At 43.6% G+C, this 22,672-nt stretch overlaps 1 protein-coding gene across 4 annotated transcripts in view; it reads right to left on the minus strand.

The window, feature by feature from the left end:
- Window positions 1-22,672, minus strand: part of tpd52 (tumor protein D52) — a 38,469-nt gene that overhangs the window by 4,401 nt on the left and 11,396 nt on the right. Inside the window, exons 1-6 of one of the 4 annotated variants that reach the window (XM_031903203.1) lie at window positions 10,287-10,791; window positions 4,273-4,379; window positions 3,760-3,908; window positions 3,174-3,275; window positions 1,196-1,237; window positions 207-255 (exon numbers count right to left, since the gene is read on the minus strand). In XM_031903203.1, coding sequence (XP_031759063.1) covers window positions 207-255; window positions 1,196-1,237; window positions 3,174-3,275; window positions 3,760-3,908; window positions 4,273-4,379; window positions 10,287-10,425 — 588 coding nt within the window. In that variant the 5' untranslated portion in view covers window positions 10,426-10,791. 4 annotated transcript variants of the gene reach the window in all.

The raw sequence follows: 22,672 nt of genomic DNA on the forward strand, positions 1-22,672 counted from the left end.
ACTGGCACCTAATCAGTCCAATTAGACTGACTGATGACCCAGAAACCAGCTTGGTTTGCAAGTTTGCACAAAATATCAATTTGTGGCTATTATGGAGCAGGTCTGTGTCCCATAAATCTCTAGTATGCATTACTGATGTCTAACCTGTTGAACCCTTGCAATATTTAACTCAAATATTTACCCATAATAGAAATTATTTGATTTACCTTTAGATTCTCAACTCTCTCTTCAAAAGATTTGTAGGTGGGCGAGTTCCTAAAAAAACAACAGTAAGTTATGTCAGGTGTTTGTCTATGAAGTGCCTTGATATTAGGCGCTGGCATTTCTCAGCACCAGCGTCAGTCCCTACAGAGCATGCTCAGAGGGCGCCTGTTCCATTCAACAATTTAGAGAGGTGGCGAACAGACTTACTGAGCTTCTACTGAGAGACATAGGAGTGGAAAATAAAAATAATTCAGCAATAAATGTACATTTATTAAGGCAAACCACCCCTATTATCCATACTATAACACTATAATGGGCCTAAAGCATCCATGTTTTAGTCCCAGGGAGCTTGTAAACATGGCCTTGCATTGCAGTGCTAAGGGCAATAGGAAATCATGCAGACTGCCAGCAGGAGACTCTGGTTACAGGCAGACTTATGGCTGAAACTATACAGAAGAACAAACCTGGAGCTGGGGTGCTGAAACCTCCCTGCTGAAACCCTTAGCGCTACATCTGACAGGCGGCTAATGATAAATCTGCATGTTGTCCTTATGGACCAAAATATTTATACAGTCACAGCGCAGGCAGTATCAGGCCAGGAATAGTTCTACAGCTGGTGCTCTGGGCAGATCTGCTTGGAATTAAGCAATGGTGCCAACTCAATGCAATATGTACCAGATTAGGATTTCAAGGTAACATACTATTTCCAGTATATTGGCTGCTTTCAATAATCCATATTTATCTTATTGAGAAAGACTGACTACTGAACCTATCTATGAGCACAGGGCAGTTAGGTTAACCTATTCCATATCCACTGTGAGCCTATGTCTGGTTGATGGAGAACGGGTGCTGTAGTTCAGCTGGAGAGCAAGGGCTCATTTGTTACTGATATATAAGAAAGTCAGCCTCTATTTTCTTAGAGGGACATGCTTTTAGTCACAAAAACTAAACATGCACGCTTGTAGCTAGCCATGCAAAGAACATACATTACCTCATGGCAGGCATGCTAATTGAATGCTGTATAGAACGTATACTAACGGGCAGCATTAAGAGAAAAAAGACAGTGTTAGTAAAAGAAAATATGTACAGTTGATATAGTTACTGATGACTTCCAGAAAGTAAGTTTAGATGCAAATGACAACGAAGAAGAAACCTAAAGCAAGGGGTTAAATAGGACATTTACATTTTAATTTCCTCTCACATATATCACATATACAATGTAAGGAGCCATTACAGTTTGGGGTACATGTAATTGCTACATGAAATTTCAGCACTGAGATGCTTCATGGCCGGGAGACATTTGGGGTGAGCATGTTACTAAACAAAGTGACAACGCACCCATGCAATACAGATAACTGTGCAAATTTCAGCCAGATATTGGTAGGGCTGGCCATTAAAGAGGCCTTATACCAGTGGTTTAACTATAGAGGAAGCTGGGGGGGTGGTGCACCACAGGGTCGGCTTGCTCTGTATTTGTTTAGAAATCCCCCCTCCCTAGCCATTATCCTACCTGAGAGAGGGTGGGAGGGGGGACGCAAGCAGGCAGGTGAAGGGGATATAGGGTGGCTGTGTGCACTGGTCCCCTCTGAAGAGTTTTTTTGCAGGGGGCTGGCACCATGTTCTTATGCTACATTCTTAATACACAGCAATAAGCTGCCAACTCAGTCTGAAGGGGCTAAATATTCTCCTGTGCACTGCCCCAACCGTATCCACTGCCATTTACATGGAGGGACTTGCAGCCCATATAAACTAAATGTGAAGCCAAGGAGATTTATACAAATAAAACAGTTTTAAGAGAGAAATATTATCTAAAATATCCACAAACATTTTTTCCACCTCATAAAACAGGAAAGAGCAAGTGATGGTTCTGGTGCACAGATAAATCCCTCTGAGTGCCAATAGAACTGTGTATAGTCTGCCTTTTATCACATACCGGTTGCATCAATGTGATCATAAAGCTCAGATCTGTGCTTATAAAGTATAACAAACACCAGGCCGTGTGGAACACGCAGACACACACAGCTAATAAAATATGTCAGACTGTCTTAGCCATTGGAAGGGTGCCTGGATCATCTCCTGTCCAGCAGCAGCCATGTCTGCTCAGCGTTATTGCACTCAAGCTAAACTGAGGCACGGCAAATGGCGTTACATACTGCATTCTGCCCTGGCTTTTCGATTACACTTTTCTTTATTAAAGGCAACGCATTATGTAAAAAAACAAGAATGTGCCAGTGCATTATACTCTTTTAAATATAGAAGAAGTGGGCTTTAGAAAGTTGTGTTTTGGGCCGATTTATTCAAAATTCCTCTAAAAACCCTACTAGTCCCACCCATTTGTTTCACTTCCTGCTGCCTCCTTTCCCATGTTGTGCAGGGGAGCCAGCAGCACTCAGCACACTGCACTGTAGGATAGGAACCAATCAGCAGATAGGCTGACCTGATAGGGGACTGAAGCATGCCTTTGCTTGTGTGACTGCAGGACTGTGATTGGCTCTCCCATGTCCTACTGAGGGCTATTTAGTTATTTAGTTTTAGCCCAGAAACAGTACCATATACTATTCATTATTGCCTAGAAGATCAGGCAATATATGTCTCCTTTAAAGGAAAAATAAACATGGTTTCTAATTTACACATCTGCATTTCAGCACACAGTAACATATCTCCTTTGCATATGTGCATTTATTCAGGGGCAGCTCTATCTGATTTAAACACAAGCTGGTGTTCTGTTTAAGCTTACAATAGATGGCAAGCAAAATGGCAGCTCTCATTCTTTTGTATAAATGAAAATATGCTCATTAAAAATGCAAGCAAAGCTCCCTCACAGATGCTGGGGTTTCCCCTAAACAGTTTGCAAGAGAAGTGCAAGTCCTTGGGAGGGCTTGATCGCATACAGAGGCACTGGCACCTTAACAGAAAAACCTTGGAGGCCCCCAGCTCTAACTGGCAAATATATAAACCAAAATACTTACTTTACATCCTCTAGCTTTTTTGTTATGACAGAGCCAACTGATGAAAAGGCAGCAGAGGCCTTCTGCCCAGCGTGGGACAGGGTTTCTGATGTCCTCTTGTATCTGTAAGGAGGCAGAATTCACATGAAGGAAGAGAAATGGAGGCAAAACTAGGGATGCACTGAATCCACTATTTTGGGATTTGGCCAAACCCCGAATTCTTTGTGAAAGACTTAGCCAAATACCGAATCCTAATGTGCACGTCCATGTTTATGTGCCAAAAAGTAACATGATTTTAAGGATTCGGATTCAATTTGGCCAAATCCGAATTCTGCTAAAAAAAATGCCAAATTGTGGCTGAATCCTGAACCAAATCCTGGATTCTGTGCATCCCTAGGAAAAACCTTAAAGAAAACTGAGATACAAATATTAAATATGACAATTGACAATAAGCCCAAATGTCTACAAATTAAAAAAAATGCAACCCTGCATTGATAGACTAGAGACTTTCATGAGCCATTGATGCTCAAAAATAATGTTCAATGGCTGGAGATCAGTGAGCCATGGGGTGCTGTCTCTATATTACATGGGAGGCAAGGCAACATACACAGTAGTGGAGGCAACATCGTGCAGCCCTTTAGAAATGTTCTGTTTCAGTTCAGACAGGGCTGTGACTCCCAGTTTCCGTTTGATATCTGCATGGTGCTTCTCCTTTGCCGCCAGCACTTGGCTTAGGGTCTGTATTTCCTCTTCTACCTGAGAAGAAAGAAACAGATGGAAGAATATGTTACAGAGGAGGTAATGCTTTTACTATCCCTCTTAGGGTTTCAACAGCAAAGCACATAGAATCACCATAGGTCCTTCCAACAAAGATACCCAGAGTTTTTTTTACTCCAAACCCTCATGTTCCATAACCCAAGTGAGTAAACCAGACAAGGTAAATATTGGCGATGCAGGCCTCATCCAACAAGTGTCCATAGGCCCCAGTGCATGATCTGATCATAAGCCCTAGGGTCCAAATTTGGCACAGCATTTGGGTAGCCAAATCAGGCCCAAACCCACAGCAAACAATACCAAACACATGAATCTAGATGTTTTCTTAATACCCACTAATCAGTACCTTTTCAAGCTCTTTTTTAAGTTTCTCTTGTTCCTCCTCTGATAATGTTTCTAGTTCTGGTGCCGCTACATCTTCTCCTTCCGGAATGGACTCTGGTTTCAGCAAATCTAACAGTGGGGAAAAAATTTAAAATAAAGCATGGTTCCTTACACACACTGGTATGTATGTATAACTTTATTTATAAAGTGCTACAAGGGTATGCTGCGCTGTACAATCTTACAATATACACAATTGCACACAGGGAGGACAAGTGTTATAATAAATACAATAAACAAAAAATATGTGTAAATACACCGGGAGTAAGTGCCATGTGGTATGAGACAGTAGGAAGGAGGTCCCTGCCCCATAGAGCTTACAATCTAAGAATGTGAGAACCTGTTCACTTTCTTGTACACCTATGTTTGTAAATCAGTGCCAGTAACCTTAAATTATCTGTGACCAGTAAAGCTGGCCATTCATGGGCAGATGTAAGTTGCCAATTAGAGTCCTGGCAACTGGGCCATTTAGACACTCACAGGACTTAAAATAATGGTGAAAAAAAAATGAAGTTAATTTGTTATTCCATAGTTTCGGTCTTCCTTGAGACCGTTGTCTATTTTTTGGGCTTTTCATATATCAATAGGGAAAGCAGAATTCCCTGATCTGACAGCATTTGACTGGCCCCTGTGGTGATTATAGGGCCCGAGGGTGACTTGGCCAATGCATGACAGAAATACACAAGCTTTTATTCAGATGTACCTTTGTGTAAGCTCTGTTTAGACAAGCAAAGGGTTAGGGCTTTGCCGGTTACATTGAATTTGATTGCAAATGAATAGATGTGAGCAATAGTTGAGGCCAAGGACTGAGTCTGCTGAACCATAAATAAAGAGCAAAAAGGAAACAATAAATTAGGCCACTGCTCTCAGTATTATAATGCAAATATAAATTACCCTGAGCAGTGATCTTATAATGAATTCACTGAACAGGGTAAAATCTGCTGTGTTCACATTCAGTAGGCTTTCACCAAGGAATATAAATGGCATGACATGCAGGGCTTGAACCGGGCCTAATAACTCTCACCTCAAAGATGGTGACAAGTTATTATTGGATTATATATTTACATCCAAGACCTATTACACTGCTGTGTCCAATCTAAATGCTCAGGGTGATGGGTCAGAAGTACAAGATGCTGTGATATAATTAGTTCAGAATAATATTCCTCTGCCTGCATTTCCCCTGCTACAGGAAGTGGATCCATAGGATTAGTCCGAATACAAATGCACTGACCCATCTTACTTGCACAGACACACAAAACCCCATAATATAATATTAATGCACATTAACCTCCCTTTACACTGTAAATAACTCAAGCTATGCAACAATGTCAGTGATGGGCATGTATTTCCTACAGGTGTGGGATTCACCATCAGGTAACCCAGTACATATATGGAATCCTTTATTAGGAAACCTGTTATCCAGAAAGCTCCAAATTAAGGCCATCTCTCACAAAGTGCATTTTAAATAATTCTAATTTTTAAAAATGATTTCCTTTTTTTTTTTTTTTTGTAATAATAAAACAGTACCTTGTATTTGATGGTAACTAAGCTGCATGAATCCATTTTAGTAACAAAATGATCCTATTGGGTTTATTTCATATTTAAATGATTTTTAGGTATGGAGATGCAAATTACACAAAGATCCAGAAAACCCCAGGTCCCAAGCATTCCAAATAATAGAACCTATACCTGTGTCTGAAAGCTCAGAAATATAGCTATGGCATTCCCAATTTAAACAGAATCCTTCCTCTTTGACTCATTAGTTTTTTTCTCTGCCATAAAACAGAATAACCCATGCTGTGGGTTTTACTCATTAATTTCAGCTCATAAAACTATTATTTGACTTTTCTATTATATACAAATATATATAAGAAAACCGAAATTGGTGTTTTTGGCAGCATGCAAATGCAGAGACTAATTGTTGCACTTGTAATGCATAAATAAGATGTAGCCTTTGACTGGATATCTATGCAAGGCCAAAATAAACTATTCTAAGAAAGTCTAAGGTCTAATGATCATGCAGTGGTGCTATTTATTAACTGTTATGGTGAAACATTATCGAGAAGTGAACCATAACTGACAATTTGCATCAACAGCTTTTCCAATCAGGGAACACTTTGCTGGGAATAATAGCCTCTGGGAAGGGACTGTGGCTATGGGATAGCAGGTATAGTAGGGAGAGATGGTGCCTATAGTAGCAGTGGGATAATAGCCTCTGGGAAGGGACTGTGGCTGTGGGATAGCAGGTATAGTAGGGAGAGATGGTGCCTATAGTAGCAGTGGGATAATAGCCTCTGGGAAGGGACTGTGGCTGTGGGATAGCAGGTATAGTAGGGAGAGATGGTGCCTATAGTAGCAGTGGGATAATAGCCTCTGGGAAGGGACTGGGGCTGTGGGATAGCAGGTATAGTAAGGAGAGATGGTGCCTATAGTAGCAGTGGGATAAAAGCCTCTGGGAAGGGACTGTGGCTGTGGCATAACAGGTATAGTTGGGAGAGATGGTGCCTATAGTAGCAGTGGGATAATAGCCTCTGGGAAGGGACTGGGGCTGTGGGATAGCAGGTATAGTAGGGAGAGATGATGCCTATAGTAGCAGTGGGGGGATAATAGCCTCTGGGAAGGGACTGTGGCATAACAGGTATAGTAGGGAGAGATGGTGCCTATAGTAGCAGTGGGATAATAGCCTCTGGGAAGGGACTGTGGCTGTGGGATAGCAGGTATAGTAGGGAGAGATGGTGCCTATAGTAGCAGTGGGATAATAGCCTCTGGGAAGGAACTGTGGCTGTGGGATAGCAGGTATAGTAGGGAGAGATGGTGCCTATAGTAGAAGTGGGGGGATAATAGCCTCTGGGAAGGGACTGTGGCTGTGGCATAACAGGTATAGTAGGGAGAGATGGTGCCTATAGTAGCAGTGGGATAATAGCCTCTGGGAAGGGACTGTGGCTGTGGGATAACAGGTATAGTAGGGAGAGATGGTGCCTATAGTAGCAGTGGGATAATAGCCTCTGGGAAGGAACTGTGGCTGTGGGATAGCAGGTATAGAAGGGAGAGATGGTGCCTATAGTAGCAGTGGGATAATAGCCTCTGGGAAGGGACTGTGGCTGTGGCATAACAGGTATAGTAGGGAGAGATGGTGCCTATAGTAGCAGTGGGATAATAGCCTCTGGGAAGGGACTGTGGCTGTGGGATAACAGGTATAGTAGGGAGAGATGGTGCCTATAGTAGCAGTGGGATAATAGCCTCTGGGAAGGAACTGTGGCTGTGGGATAGCAGGTATAGTAGGGTGAGATGGTGCCTATAGTAGAAGTGGGGGGATAATAGCCTCTGGGAAGGGACTGTGGCTGTGGGATAGCAGGTATAGTAGGGAGAGATGGTGCCTATAGTAGCAGTGGGATAATAGCCTCTGGGAAGGGACTGTGGCTGTGGGATAGCAGGTATAGTAGGGAGAGATGGTGCCTATAGTAGCAGTGGGATAATAGCCTCTGGGAAGGGACTGGGGCTGTGGGATAGCAGGTATAGTAGGGAGAGATGGTGCCTATAGTAGCAGTGGGATAATAGCCTCTGGGAAGGGACTGGGGCTGTGGGATAGCAGGTATAGAAGGGAGAGATGGTGCCTATAGTAGCAGTGGGGGGATAATAGCCTCTGGGAAGGGACTGTGGCTGTGGGATAGTAGGTATAGTAGGGAGAGATGGTGCCTATAGTAGCAGTGGGATAATAGCCTCTGGGAAGGGACTGTGGCTGTGGGATAGAAGGTATAGTAGGGAGAGATGGTGCCTATAGTAGCAGTGGGGGGATAATATCCTCTGGGAAGGGACTGTGGCTGTGGGATAGCAGGTATAGTAGGGAGAGATGGTGCCTATAGTAGCAGTGGGGGGATAATAGCCTCTGGGAAGGGACTGTGGCTGTGGGATAGCAGGTATAGTAGGGAGAGATGGTGCCTATAGTAGCAGTGGGATAATAGCCTCTGGGAAGGGACTGGGGCTGTGGGATAGCAGGTATAGTAGGGAGAGATGGTGCCTATAGTAGCAGTGGGATAATAGCCTCTGGGAAGGGACTGTGGCTGTGGGATAACAGGTATAGTAGGGAGAGATGGTGCCTATAGTAGCAGTGGGATAATAGCCTCTGGGAAGGAACTGTGGCTGTGGGATAGCAGGTATAGTAGGGTGAGATGGTGCCTATAGTAGAAGTGGGGGGATAATAGCCTCTGGGAAGGGACTGTGGCTGTGGGATAGCAGGTATAGTAGGGAGAGATGGTGCCTATAGTAGCAGTGGGATAATAGCCTCTGGGAAGGGACTGTGGCTGTGGGATAGCAGGTATAGTAGGGAGAGATGGTGCCTATAGTAGCAGTGGGATAATAGCCTCTGGGAAGGGACTGGGGCTGTGGGATAGCAGGTATAGTAGGGAGAGATGGTGCCTATAGTAGCAGTGGGATAATAGCCTCTGGGAAGGGACTGGGGCTGTGGGATAGCAGGTATAGAAGGGAGAGATGGTGCCTATAGTAGCAGTGGGGGGATAATAGCCTCTGGGAAGGGACTGTGGCTGTGGGATAGTAGGTATAGTAGGGAGAGATGGTGCCTATAGTAGCAGTGGGATAATAGCCTCTGGGAAGGGACTGTGGCTGTGGGATAGAAGGTATAGTAGGGAGAGATGGTGCCTATAGTAGCAGTGGGGGGATAATATCCTCTGGGAAGGGACTGTGGCTGTGGGATAGCAGGTATAGTAGGGAGAGATGGTGCCTATAGTAGCAGTGGGGGGATAATAGCCTCTGGGAAGGGACTGTGGCTGTGGGATAGCAGGTATAGTAGGGAGAGATGGTGCCTATAGTAGCAGTGGGATAATAGCCTCTGGGAAGGGACTGTGGCTGTGGGATAGAAGGTATAGTAGGGAGAGATGGTGCCTATAGTAGCAGTGGGGGGATAATATCCTCTGGGAAGGGACTGTGGCTGTGGGATAGCAGGTATAGTAGGGAGAGATGGTGCCTATAGTAGCAGTGGGGGGATAATATCCTCTGGGAAGGGACTGTGGCTGTGGGATAGCAGGTATAGTAGGGAGAGATGGTGCCTATAGTAGCAGTGGGGGGGATAATAGCCTCTGGGAAGGGACTGTGGCTGTGGGATAGCAGGTATAGTAGGGAGAGATGGTGCCTATAGTAGCAGTGGGATAATAGCCTCTGAGAAGGGACTGTTGGCTGTGGGATTGCAGGTATAGTAGGGAGAGATGGTGCCTATAGTAGCAGTGGGATAAAAGCCTCTGGGAAGGGACTGTGGCTGTGGCATAACAGGTATAGTTGGGAGAGATGGTGCCTATAGTAGCAGTGGGATAATAGCCTCTGGGAAGGGACTGGGGCTGTGGGATAGCAGGTATAGTAGGGAGAGATGGTGCCTATAGTAGCAGTGGGGGGATAATAGCCTCTGGGAAGGGACTGTGGCTGTGGGATAGCAGGTATAGTAGGGAGAAATGGTGCCTATAGTAGCAGCGGGATAATAGCCTCTGGGAAGGGACTGTGGCTGTGGGATAGCAGGTATAGTAGGGAGAGATGGTGCCTATAGTAGCAGTGGGGGGATAATAGCCTCTGGGAAGGGACTGTGGCTGTGGGATAGCAGGTATAGTAGGGAGAAATGGTGCCTATAGTAGCAGTGGGGGCCCTGTGGCTGTGGGATAGCAGGTATAGTAGGGAGAGATGGTGCCTATAGTAGTAGTGGGATAATAGCCTCTGGGAAGGGACTGTGGCTGTGGGATAGCAGGTATAGTAGGGAGAGATGGTGCCTATAGTAGCAGTGGGGGGATAATAGCCTCTGGGAAGGGACTGGGGCTGTGGGATAGCAGGTATAGTAGGGAGAGATGGTGCCTATGGTAGCAGTGGGGGGATAATAGCCTCTGCTCACAACACCACATCTAAAAGGTGCCTGAAGACACAAAAGCCATAGGGCTGAGTCACACACAGAGATTACTTGTCACACACACGTATGCACCTTACCTGCTCTCAGTAGCGTAGGGGAATCTGGAGGAGTGGCATTTGGCCGGGGAGACAAATACAGATAATTTGTGTTAACTCCAGAGTCAAAATTAAAAGGTGACTTGTAATCCTCCTGCAGGTCGAAGTCTCCAGAATCCATGCTTAATGGTTCATTTTATATAAGTACATGAAAGACTAACATGGCCCGTAGCTGACCTCTTGATTTACAGGTGACAGTCCTGGTTCCACTCGGCCCATACAACTGTTTATCCGACCCAGCAGCGCAACATTGTCCTGCTTCCCTGCGGATCCCCGGGAGTTCACATGTGTGCCGCAGCCATTTGTTTAATGAGTGACTTTGCTGCGGGGGAGAGCCTACCTAGGCAGGGCTGGCTTCCTTCTCTCCAAGTGACAAAGAGTGGCCTCACCTTCCATGGCTTTCTGCTTCACTAACCTCCTGAGTACAGGCTATTGTCTCCAACGGACGTGGAAAGACATATAGCGTCCTGTGCACCTGAAGCTGCTGGTGTGCTGGTCCAGTTCACAAAGGATTTCTATTTAATTGCAAAACCCCATCATCTGATATCACATGCACAACCAGCAGCTTAATCTTCTAGGGCATAAACAGATTACCAGGCAGTGCTACACGGCACACACCATCTGTCCCAGCCATGGGTCCTGCTTAATGGAGAAATATCTGGACACTATGATACCAGGCTGCCTCCCCTTTATGCGAGACAATTGCGGCTAAGTAGCCGAGCTTTGTGCCTCTGTGCCATTTATAGCAGGGACAGGCACCGGATGCCCCGCAGCAGAGTGCTTTTCAATCAATCCATTACTTAATGCATCCTGGCCTTCAGACCTAAGAGTCTTGGGAATAATCTTCCAGGACTGCAGATAATACATGGCAGGGTTAGGTTGCGGCCACTGTTTTATGACCTGCTTTTCTAAGCCACTTGGGGGCACTGCTGAACAAGGTATAACCATAAATGCAGGTTTTATAATATAAAATGGCTTTTATAACATTAAGAACAAAAAGGCATAGTAGGTGTCAGTGTAATGCCATAGGCACCCCAATGGAGACTCAGAAAGCCACTAATGTGCTTTATATGGCTTTGGCCAAGCACAGACATCAATGGGATGTCACCTGTCTGGCAGCAGGTGGAGGCAGCGATACCTCAGTTAAGTGGCAGGACTACAGGCTGGTATACCATACGGATTCTGAACGCTTTTACACTGCATCATATCAGCAAAACAACCCTTGTGTAGCCAGCTAACTATGCCTGCACCACCATCCGGTCACTGAGGAGTCAACCACATGTAATGCCCAGAAAGTTTCAGCAGGGGGAGTCTTTTGGCTTTAAATGATCAGCATGAAGGGAATATTGAGTCTGCAATTCCATTGGAGTAAAGCAAACCCAAACATCATTAGAGAAGATCATTTTACAGGAGGGCTTTGGGAAAGTCATTAGGAGGGGTGTGACAGCCTGAGCAGAGTGGAGGCTAAGGTAAAGTAGAAACAACAAAAAGCAGCAACAGAGATGCCAAGTGGAAGTAAAAGGTAATTATTCGATACCTCTTGACATCGCTACTATACAAAAGTAAAGAGGAAATAAAAAAGGAATTAAATATCTGTGATGATTTTGTGTAATTTAATAAACATGCTGGTGCTAGGAACACATACTGTGTGCTCTTTTCTGCACTGGGCCCAGTATTTGACTTGCTAATAAGCCCTTAAGCCCTTAGCGGAGGGTCATAAAAATTCCTTGTAGAGTCAAATCTAGTCCCTGTGTCTCCAACAGTCCTGAGCTTTAAAAAGGTTGCAAAAAAAAAAAAAAAAAAAAAAATCATAGCCTAAGGTTTGTTATTTTACTGCCTTTTACAGTCTAACAGATTGGCAGGTTTAAAAGAAATCAGCCCACCAGTGGGGCATTAATGCTTTTGACTGGATGAGATTTCCTCTATATAGCACTGGTCAGGTCAACCAGTATGGCTGCACCCACACATATATGCAGACAAACAAGAATCTCTGTGCAGTATATATATTTTTAGTGACCTTTTATAAGTGAATGCAAATTGTAATCAATGTATTTTATATTTGGGGAAGCAGCCACACACCAGTAACACTGGGCAATGGGGTATTACATGGGGTAATGCCATGTTACAGTAGATAAGGAAACTTGTACAGAGCTGAAGGCAGTAGTGGCACTGGGTACATGCGTGATTAGGCAGCAGGATCTGGGCAGCCTCAGCTCCAGGATCTAGCCTGAATAACACGTTTCCTTGGGAGCTACCTTTGTTTATTTAGCCTGCGGGCCCTTCCATGCCGCACCCTATGCATGATGTCACCTTGCCCCACATGGGAGCACTGAGCAATCACATGACAGCCAGAGACGTAAAGGCCAAGTACAGCTATCCAAACACAGTCCTTGGCATGAGCTGGCTATCGGGCATGAGGTTTCATTGTGTAACCTTCTGAATTTGTGCTAATATTCTATCTACTTTGTCTTACACCACAGTTTTATACATGATGCTTTTCTCTAACGTGACACAGCTCTCCCTGCCCCCACGGCAGGGGACATTTATGAAAATGGCAGTCACATTAATGTCAGCATCCCGAGACCAGCAGAAAATGGTAATTTCACAGTTATGCTGGGCCAACTGCCCGACTACATAATCCTTCCATTGTGTTACACAGAGATGCCCAGCTCATCTCTGTGCTCCATTGTGCCAGTGCTCTCCATATACAGCTCCGGCTGTTCTGCTCTCCATTGTCACACTATAGTATTTATACACAGGGCACTTACTAGAATTTACTGGCACCAAAATAACATTTATATAGGGACTTCTAAATAATCAGAGAGATGACAGACTGAAGGTGGGCATTATGTCTACAATTGGATTTTGGTGTGACTGTTACATCATGTAGGCAGCCTGCATTCTGTAGCTACAGGTGAGCTACTGGGAATAGTTTACCAACATCTGGAAGGCTATTGGTTGCCAGACTGACATAGACTCAGTGTGATGATGCGACATGCCTGATTCTCTAACTTGGGCCCCAGATGTTGCAGGACTGCAACCTTGGTGCTATAAAAATTTTTAAAGGATGAAAGCATGCTGGGAGTTGTATTCCAGCAGCACCTACATACCCCAAAGTAAAGAAAAAGGGCCTTACATACAGCACCAGCACACCTAAATAAGTAATGCTGGTAATAACGTTTAGTAATGGATATTTCCTATTAGAAAAATCAAACCTGCTGATTGAGATCTGGCCAATTTCAGGCCAGATACCGGTGGGGTAGGCACGTCGTTTGTGCCCATATATGGGCAGATAAGCTGCCGAATCAGTCTAAAGGACCAATATTGGCAGCTAGAATCAGCCCAAGTATGGCCACCTTAGGGACGAGGGCAGACAAAGCGTTCATTTGCTTCTCTCAGCCCTGTGCTATTCTGCCTGGCTGAGATCCGCTTCTGTATGCCGCTCTGTGTGCGTGCACTAAAACCTATGGCAACAGCCAGAGTGTGTGCACACAGAGTGGTGAGGATCGGTGGTCGGCCTGGAAAACATTCGCTTTCACATTTTCCAAGCTGACTGTGTACAGAGACCAGCGGTTCCGCTTCTCTCAGCCAGGCAGAAAAGAGCAGGGCTGAGAGAAGCGGATTAACGATTCGTCTGCCCTCGCCCTTAAGGTGGCCAAACACGGACTAATTCTAACTGCCAATATTGGTCCTTTAGACCGATTCGACAGCTTATCTGCCCGTATATGGGCACAAACAGGCCTACCTGACCAGCATCTGCCCTGAAATTGGCCAGATCTCAAACCTGCACAGTCTACTTCATATGTATCTGCCTCCCAGTGGGAATAAGAGTACTTGGAGTGCTATACTTGTCTGTGACAAAAATATTACCTTGGGGCTCCCTGTGATGGATGGAGCACAAGCCTCAATGTCACTGGTGCCGCAAAGGGCATCACGCACCCCAATCTCCTGCTTACTGGGCTGGCTTGCTCAGCCATTCACATCGGGGTCTTTGATGGGCAAGTTTAATGGGTACATCCATACACCAGGGGACCACAGTAAAAGCTGAATAACACAGGGTGCATACACGTGCCATTGTATTCTGCGTACACTGAAATCTATACATACCTGGGGCTGTCAGTAAATGCTTTTTCATAAGAGGACCTGCATTACACGAAGCAGCCTCTATTTATAGCTTGGATATAAATTCCTGCAATTTCATGATATGACTTGTCCGGCATATTTTGTTCCATTTCACATATAAAATGTGTGTGCCCAATCATGTCTGGAATATTTTCTTTTATAGCATGTGGGGTGAAAACACTTGCAACCCTTTCTATAATGATCTGCTGTGGCTTTATCAAAGGCACAGGAATGGAAGTTACCATGTTGCTTGCGTCTGCATTCCCTTACTCAGGCTCCATGTAGTCATAAATTAATGTTTCTGTCTACAGGCAATTCCTAAGCCAAGGTTAGGGATATGGCAGCCACCTCATATAAATAAAGCCAAATATGCAGATAAGGAATGCTCTGGGCACTGCAATATCAGCTGCACATACAATATGATCCTAAAAGACAAGCTATCATCCTGTGCAAATGTAAAGTCTTTCTGTACAGTTTAGATTAATGTATAGATGTAGATGTGCAAAGAAAATATACTTCATAAGTTGGATATATATTTCATTTATTTCCCCCAAAACAAGCTGAAGGGGTATAGCTTATTGCAAGTACTAAACATGTCTAAGTATATGTGTAATAATACTATCCAGAACACCTTTGCATGTGCAAAGCAAGCAATATGGCAGCTTCTATTCAACAGCAGAAACGGAATGTTCTATGTACACAATAGCTATCCGTCACACTTTAGTGTCTAATAAAAAGGAAATGAGCACATGCTAAGCTATTACTGTAAATAAAATATTCTCTTTTCATGGTTACAGCGTGCTGGCATTTATGGCACCCTGTGCAATGCATTAAAGCTTAAGCATTAGGATGTTAGCAAAATGCAGTGGCAGGACTCAACGCGTTTCTCCTCGCTGACAGTTAAGTACAGCGTAGGGGCCACACATGTGGGCATATAAAAATGAGGAAACTGCTGAATTGTCTCCCGCAGAGGAAAGAGAAGGTCCCTAATTAATAATTGAAGGGAGAGAGGCAGTTTAGGATACAATGCATTAAGGGCAAGGAGTGGAAATGAGAGGATGATTTTATTAGGCTCCCTGTCTCATGAATAATACATGCGCCACATAAGATGTTATTTCCCCAGTGAAGTCAGTTACACAGCAGTCTGAAGCATGGCCATAATACTCAGAGATTTTCTCAGTATGTTTGAGTGCATTTGTTCTTTTATTATGGGCGCCAGACCCAAGCCACGGAAGATGCAGACTGGTTGGCATTACTCTTTGGACTGAGACGGAATGCCTGATGCCTGGGGCACAGGGAAACACTGACATGCCCTGTATTTGGGATCTCACAGGTACCCACACCGACACTGTTAGGCTGAAAACTCATAGCTATTTCTACCAAAGAGGCCATTGGCATGGAAATATTATTCGAGGCTGGGGGCACCGAGATTTACATGCCAAAGTGGCATACAGGACCCTCTTATTCTAATTATATGCATATCACTATGTAGGGTGCAAGAGAAACTGATGGTCACTCTGGCAACCAAAGTACATCAAAGAAGTGGAGACAAGATAGATTAAAGGGGTAGTTCACCTTTAATATTGTAGACAATTTGCAACTGGTCTTCATTGTGTATTGTATGGTTTTTCCACTTCTTCCCAGTCTGGCATTGTAGCAGCAATCTGGTTGCTAGGGTCTTATTTACCCTGGCAACCAGACAGAGGGTCAAACAAAAGACAAGAATATGAATAGGAGAGAATCTGCATAGAAAGGTATGTAATAAAAAGTAGCAATAAAAATAAAATTGTAGCCCCACAGAGCAATAGTTTTTGACTGCAGGGCCAGTGGAAAGAGGCAGAAGATGAAGGCGAAGAATTTAAAAAACTATAAAAAAAATAAATAAATAATGGAAACCAATTGCAAAGTTGCTAGGAATTGGGCATTCTATAACATATAGGTGAGCCACCCCTTTAAGGCTACCTGAGCAGAATCAAATAGATGGGCCTTTAATCCACATAACGAAAGGGTTGATATGAATGGCCCAATGTCCAGTCCCAGATATACAATATAATTGGGGCAGACAGTCTATTGAATTTACATAAAGTGATGTGGCTGGCTGTAATGTCTCTTACACAAGCTACCGAGGGTTATCCATTCTGCGCTTCTGCCTTATTCATACTTTAATCAATGGCAGTCTGGCTGCTCTGCAGACCCAGCACAGCTGCTGCCTTCTATATCCATCAGGCTCTGAGAGGCAACCAAGTTAAAGCTCAAGCAAACAGAGAAAGTTTAGGAAAGCAACAACTGAGCCTTAAAGGGCACCTATCACCCCTATATAGTTTCCCCCACCAGAGGTGTGGGCTAATACAGTATGTACTCCGATTGGGGGAAACAATAGTTTGTTTTATTTTAAAAACTGCTCCTGCCAGCACTGGGCTACCTGTACAGTGAGGGAGCTCCTGGTGTGGGCGGCCATGTTGGTTGGCGCACATGCGCTTAATAAGTGGATCTGCCCCGCTCGCTTACTATGCGTATGCCTGACGTAGGAGCGGTGAATGTAAGTCACCCTTCTACGTCACACACATGCCCATAATGAGCGAGTTGGGGTGATAGGTGACCTTTAAACACCAGCACCAGTACAGCTTAGGGCTGTGGCTTACAATGTGCTTAATAGATATCTTTGTAAGAAATTATTTTAATATACAGTACTTTGGCCCAAACCCAGTCTGGGATTCAAAAATAGGCCCTGGCATTTTATGCGCACTGAGGCTCAAACACCCCCCACCAGCCCAATAAATAGTGACTGTCTGTGGCACCCTACTGCAGCCCCTCTGGCATTTGCCAGAATCCACAGATTGCCAGTCTGGTCCTGCTTTGGCTTGTGCATAAATGAAATGACACAAGGCATAGTTGGCTAAGTACAGGTATGGGACCTGTTAGCTGGGGCCTGAGGTTTTCTGGAAAAGGGATCTTTCTGTAATTTGAATAACCATACCTTAGGTCTACTAAAAATAATACATAATTACATAAACCCAACAGGATTGTTTTTAACCAAAAATGTGATTGGTTACAATGGATTTCCCACTTAGACTCAAGAGGCCGAACTGAACATCAGCCCAGGTGGCTTTTTCCACCAGTGGAGAAATGCCCAAAATCCTACACTTGTCCCACCTCTTAGGGGCTGATTTACTAATCCACGAATCCGAATGAGAAAAATTCGGATTGGAAAACGAACATTTTGCGATTTTTTCGTATTTTTTGCGATTTTTTCGTCGCCGTTACGACTTTCCCGTAAATTGTTGCAACTTTTTCGTAACCGGTATGACTTGCGAATTGTGGCGACTTTTTCATTGCCGTTATGCCTTTGGAGAATTTTTGCGACTTTATCATTGCCATTATGCCTTTGGAGAATTGTCGCAACTTTTTCATTGCCATTATGCCTTTGGAGAATTGTCGCGACTTTTTCTTTGCCATTATGCCTTTGGAGAATTGTCGCGACTTTTTCATTGCCATTGTCGCAACTTTCGTATTGAGAGCTCGAAAAAGTCGCAAAGTACCGATCATTACGAAAAAAACGCATTCGGACGCTTTTCGGACGTTCGTGGATTAGTAAATGTGCCCCTTAGTGTGATCACTGCTACACTGGCTTCCATTACAGTCAATGACAGCTAGCCCAGAAAGGTTCAGGTTTTTCTCTATAGGCATATCATTGGCTGTAAATGCTCTTTCTGGTTTATCCCACACTCTCCCTCTCCATGGATCTGCTTTTAAGCCTGATGAGCTACATAATCCTTCATGTGACTACCATGTGCATCGCTATTGCTTCACACCCTAGAGAGATGAAGTGCAATATGTACATGGATGCCCCTGGCATTCCCAAGCAATTCCTTTGCAAGGTCTAAGGGTCAAACATTTGACAGCTCCATGCCCTTATTTTGTATATAATAGTAACAAACAAATATGTTGTATTCCCGTAGAAGAGTCCTTTCATCAATCCCATCAAAAAGAATGAATTGCCACTGGATATGCATTTTCTAGCATTGCGTGTTTTACTGCTCCCATTTCCTGTGCCCTATCTCTGCCCATTAAGCTTACTCCAGCCTCTGTTACCAAAATAAACAAAAGGAAGAAGATATTGGATGCCCATTGCTATAGTGGCAGAAGGCTAAAATAGGCATTTCTGGCACAAGGCCAGATAAAAAGACGCGGGCACCAAAAAAATGCACGACAAATGCGTTTCACGAATTTTTCACCGTTTCGCAGGGACAGATTCGCTCATCACTAATTAGCATGTGTCTATGGTTAATGGCCACCCACTCCCCCTGAAGGCTCATATGATCCTGTAATATTACATAGACACATGCTAATTAGTGATGAGTGAATCTGTCCCTGCGAAGCACTGAAAAATTAGCGAAACACATTTGTTGTGTGTTTTTTTTGTCGCCTGCATCTTTTTTTTTTTGTCGCCTGCGCTTTTTGATGTGACCGTGCCCAATTTTGATGCACAAAAATTTTTCAGCTGCAAATTTTCACAGAAGTTTTGCAAATTCATCAATGGCGAAATGTGGAAATTCGCTGCAAATCCTTGCCTGCTGAAAAAATTCACTCATCACTAATGCTAATGTCTGACTGATATACAGATCTCATCTGGTAAATATATCATTTTAGGGCAACATTTCAGTCCAGTTCGGATGATGCCAGAGTGAACAAATAGAATGTGTAGTTATACCTGTGCACCACAGGTGGTAAGGAACTATATCATAGTTAAGTATAATATAGTTCCACTTACTAAAGAGAAGCGATTCTTCTAATTTTCTTCAACAACCCCTCACTTTGTTTGCATGCCAACATGTGCATGTAAGCCTAAAGCGGTGGTTTTAACACTATTTTGGATCAAGCTCCTCTTTGTGGTCTAAAATATGGCCAAGACCCCCTCAGTTCATTGCAAAATTAAAGATTTATGAAAATACTGTACAAATATTCCTTCCATATACCATCCTAATTGGTCTTCAAGTTTAATTTCCAATAAAATCTAGGACAGCAAATCAGCTCTCAAATCTCCCCCTAACTAGCCTTCAGGATGTTCCCCTGAGCTCTGTACCCCGCTAGGAGGAAAGCCCCATGGTTTGCCACCACTGCCCTACAGTATGTACCTGGCAAGGATAAACCCACTGCAAGGAGGGCCACACCATTTGTAAAGATATAATAATGATGATAAAAAAATAAGAATAAAACCACCACCTTTATGGGATACTCCACATGCCTTACGCTTCAAAGGGTTAAATCCAAATGCTGGTGCAAGACATCAGATCTGTATTTCAAACATGTATTCAATAAAGCCATCAATCCAGCGCAAGGCACATTTATCAACACCTAAATGCAAAACTGAAAACTGGCTAACCTATTTTTCCCCCTAAATTCAATTACACTCATTTCCTCCCTGGATACTTGCAGCCACATCCCATGGAACAGCTGACCCTGGGTCTCGTGCTTCTTATTTATCTGCTATGCCCCGGAGCCCCTAGCATTGCATACACAATAGCCAGAGTTTGCCTAATTTGGCCTATTACCCTAGCAAATTAACTAACAGCCTGGAGTGGGGAAATGAAAAGGCCCAAATATAATATAGAGTAGAAAGAAACTGAGGGGATCATTCAGTCAAAAGTTGAAAAATAATTGAAAACTGCAGTTGCAGCTATAAAGCACAATTTTCTGGTTTTATAAAATCCAATTTACAATTTCCCACAGACAAATAGATTGGCATGTTTTTCTATTTTACAAATGTTCTAGTAGGGGGGAAGGCAGTTGGCCAAATGGGTCATTTGCAAGAAAACTGAACGACCATAACTTCACGCCTGAAATTCCCCAGATCAAATCACTGCAATTCGGCCACCCAAATGGACTATCAATAAAATAGCTCAGCCTGTGCCCCAACTGATGGCCAACCTTAATAACATGGACATAGGGAACAGAGCAAGTTATAAAGGGGAACTCCACCCAAACACAACTTTTTGTAAAGTGAACATAATTTCAAGGAACGTTGCAATATACATCAATAAAGAATGATTTTTTTCATTATTTTTAATGTAATATGCTTTGGAACAGTTACCCAAGCCTGGCCCCCTGTTCTCCTGCTGATCTGGCTACTATGAGATTTGAAAAAAAATTTAACAGTAGTCGACTGACCCCAGCCTGCATCCTCCAAATCCCACAATTCCCTGTACACGTGATGTCAATAAGGAAAGGAACATCACAGTTCAATGCATTGTGGGTTATGTAGTTCCTACATACTGTCTGGAAGCTGTGAAGAATTTATAACATCAATTAGCCCCTCCTTCCCTGCCAGGATTTCAAATGATGCAAAAACAGAAGAACTGTTTTGCATCTGAATTTCAACATATAAAATGGTTTTTATTCATACATTCAGATTACAGTGATTTAACAAATCTTGGTTTGGAAGCTAGAGATCCCCTTTAAGGATACCTAAGGAAAGCTCAGACACACTGTCCTTTTTCCTGACAGATCTGACTGAATAATATGTGTCCACACAAAGCCTACATTGTCAGTAATGCAGTTGCACTTCAACAAGCACCTGTTCTACTTAACACCCTGCACCGCCCAATACCCACAATGCATCAGCCCTAAATCCCAAATCCTTCTGGCAGCTGAGCAGGCCCTGACAGCCAGCGCTAGGAGTGGGAGCTGTATGGGAGTGCCTGGTATGTGCCGAGCATTCCTCTGCAAGAGAGACGTAGAAAAACAAAGGCACCAGCTTCTGCTAAAAGCTCACACTATTTGCCCCTATCTTACTGTACTTTCATTTATTATTTCTCTGCCAAAACTCACACATGGCTTATTTGGAGGCTTTATGGTAAAAATGAATGGAGACACAAATATAGTATTTCTCGTAAGACTTCCTGCCCCCCTAGGTGGGCAAAGGCCCAAGTGCTAAACAATACAGAGTGCTTTCTCTAGCTATAGGAAAATGCTTTTTTTAAAGGGGCAAGTGGCCATGTGGCATTGGGCAGCCTCCTGGACAACTATTTCCAGAAGAGCGATCACTGGGCAATATTAGAAAATAATTTACTGGATCCTTTCAGAACTTCATTTCCTTTCAATCAGAATAAAGAGGAAATCACTCACATTCCTGCTGCTTGGCAAATGATAAACACATATCCTTTTGTACTGTCCTTACCACACGGCAAATGATTAACAAAAAACAGAAGGAATTAAAGGAACTTTGTTTGGATTTTGTTTTTAATTGCCTGCCTGGATTTTGGTGACAAGCATGCAACTCAGGTCATACAAGGACCATATTAGTGCATTAAAGTGGTCCTCTCTCAAAGCATCTCCATAGGCTAGTACAGGTATAGGACCCGTTATCCAGAATGCTCGGGACCAAGGGTATTCCAGATAAGGGGTCTTTCTGTAATTTGGATCTTAATACCTTAAGTCTATAAAAAAATCAACAAATGATTAATTAAACTCAATAAGATTATTTTGCATCCAGTAAGGATTGATTATATCTTAGTTTGGATCAAATACAAAGCACTGTTTTATTTTTACAGAGAAAAAGGAAATCAATTTTAAAAATCTGAATTATTTGATTAAAATGGAGTCTATGGGAGACAAGCTTTCCGTAATTCGCAGCTTTCTGGATATCGGGTTTCCAGATAAGGGATCCAAAACCTGTAGTATGATTGAGTTGTTGGCCTAGCGACTAAATTAACGGACCAGCCCTATTTATGCTAGCACATGTGGCCAGAATTTCAGTAACATCCCTTGCCGTGTATGCCCAGCAATAATAGTTGCAACTTCATGACCTAAACTGTAACTGTTGACCAATGACTTATCAACAGGCAAAGCCCAGTCCCCATCACCGATAACAACCAAACACGTAGATACCTCAAGGAAAGTTAAATACAGAAGGGGTATAATTTTTTTAGAAACCTAACCTTTCAGCCAAACAGCCCCGGGCAGTTTGCTGGGGAGTGTGGTGGCGCCAAGTTTTCACTTCTCCCTCTGTTAGGTGGCTTGGGGTGGGCACATATAGGCTAAGTTTATACTAGTTCACATATAGATGCAAATATGATACTGATATGTATCAAGGGGAGCAGCCCTACTGCTTACTCTTATAAGTACATTTGAAATGTATACCAGCCCTTAAAAGAATGATAAGACTGGCCAATAACTTTCCCTTCTTTTTGTCTGACCACTGCTTGGTATGATAGATATTCTGTCAGTACTGTATATCTAATAGAACT

This window comes from Xenopus tropicalis, chromosome 6, assembly GCF_000004195.4.
Source record: "Xenopus tropicalis strain Nigerian chromosome 6, UCB_Xtro_10.0, whole genome shotgun sequence".
In the NCBI taxonomy this organism is placed as follows: Eukaryota; Metazoa; Chordata; class Amphibia; order Anura; family Pipidae; genus Xenopus; species Xenopus tropicalis.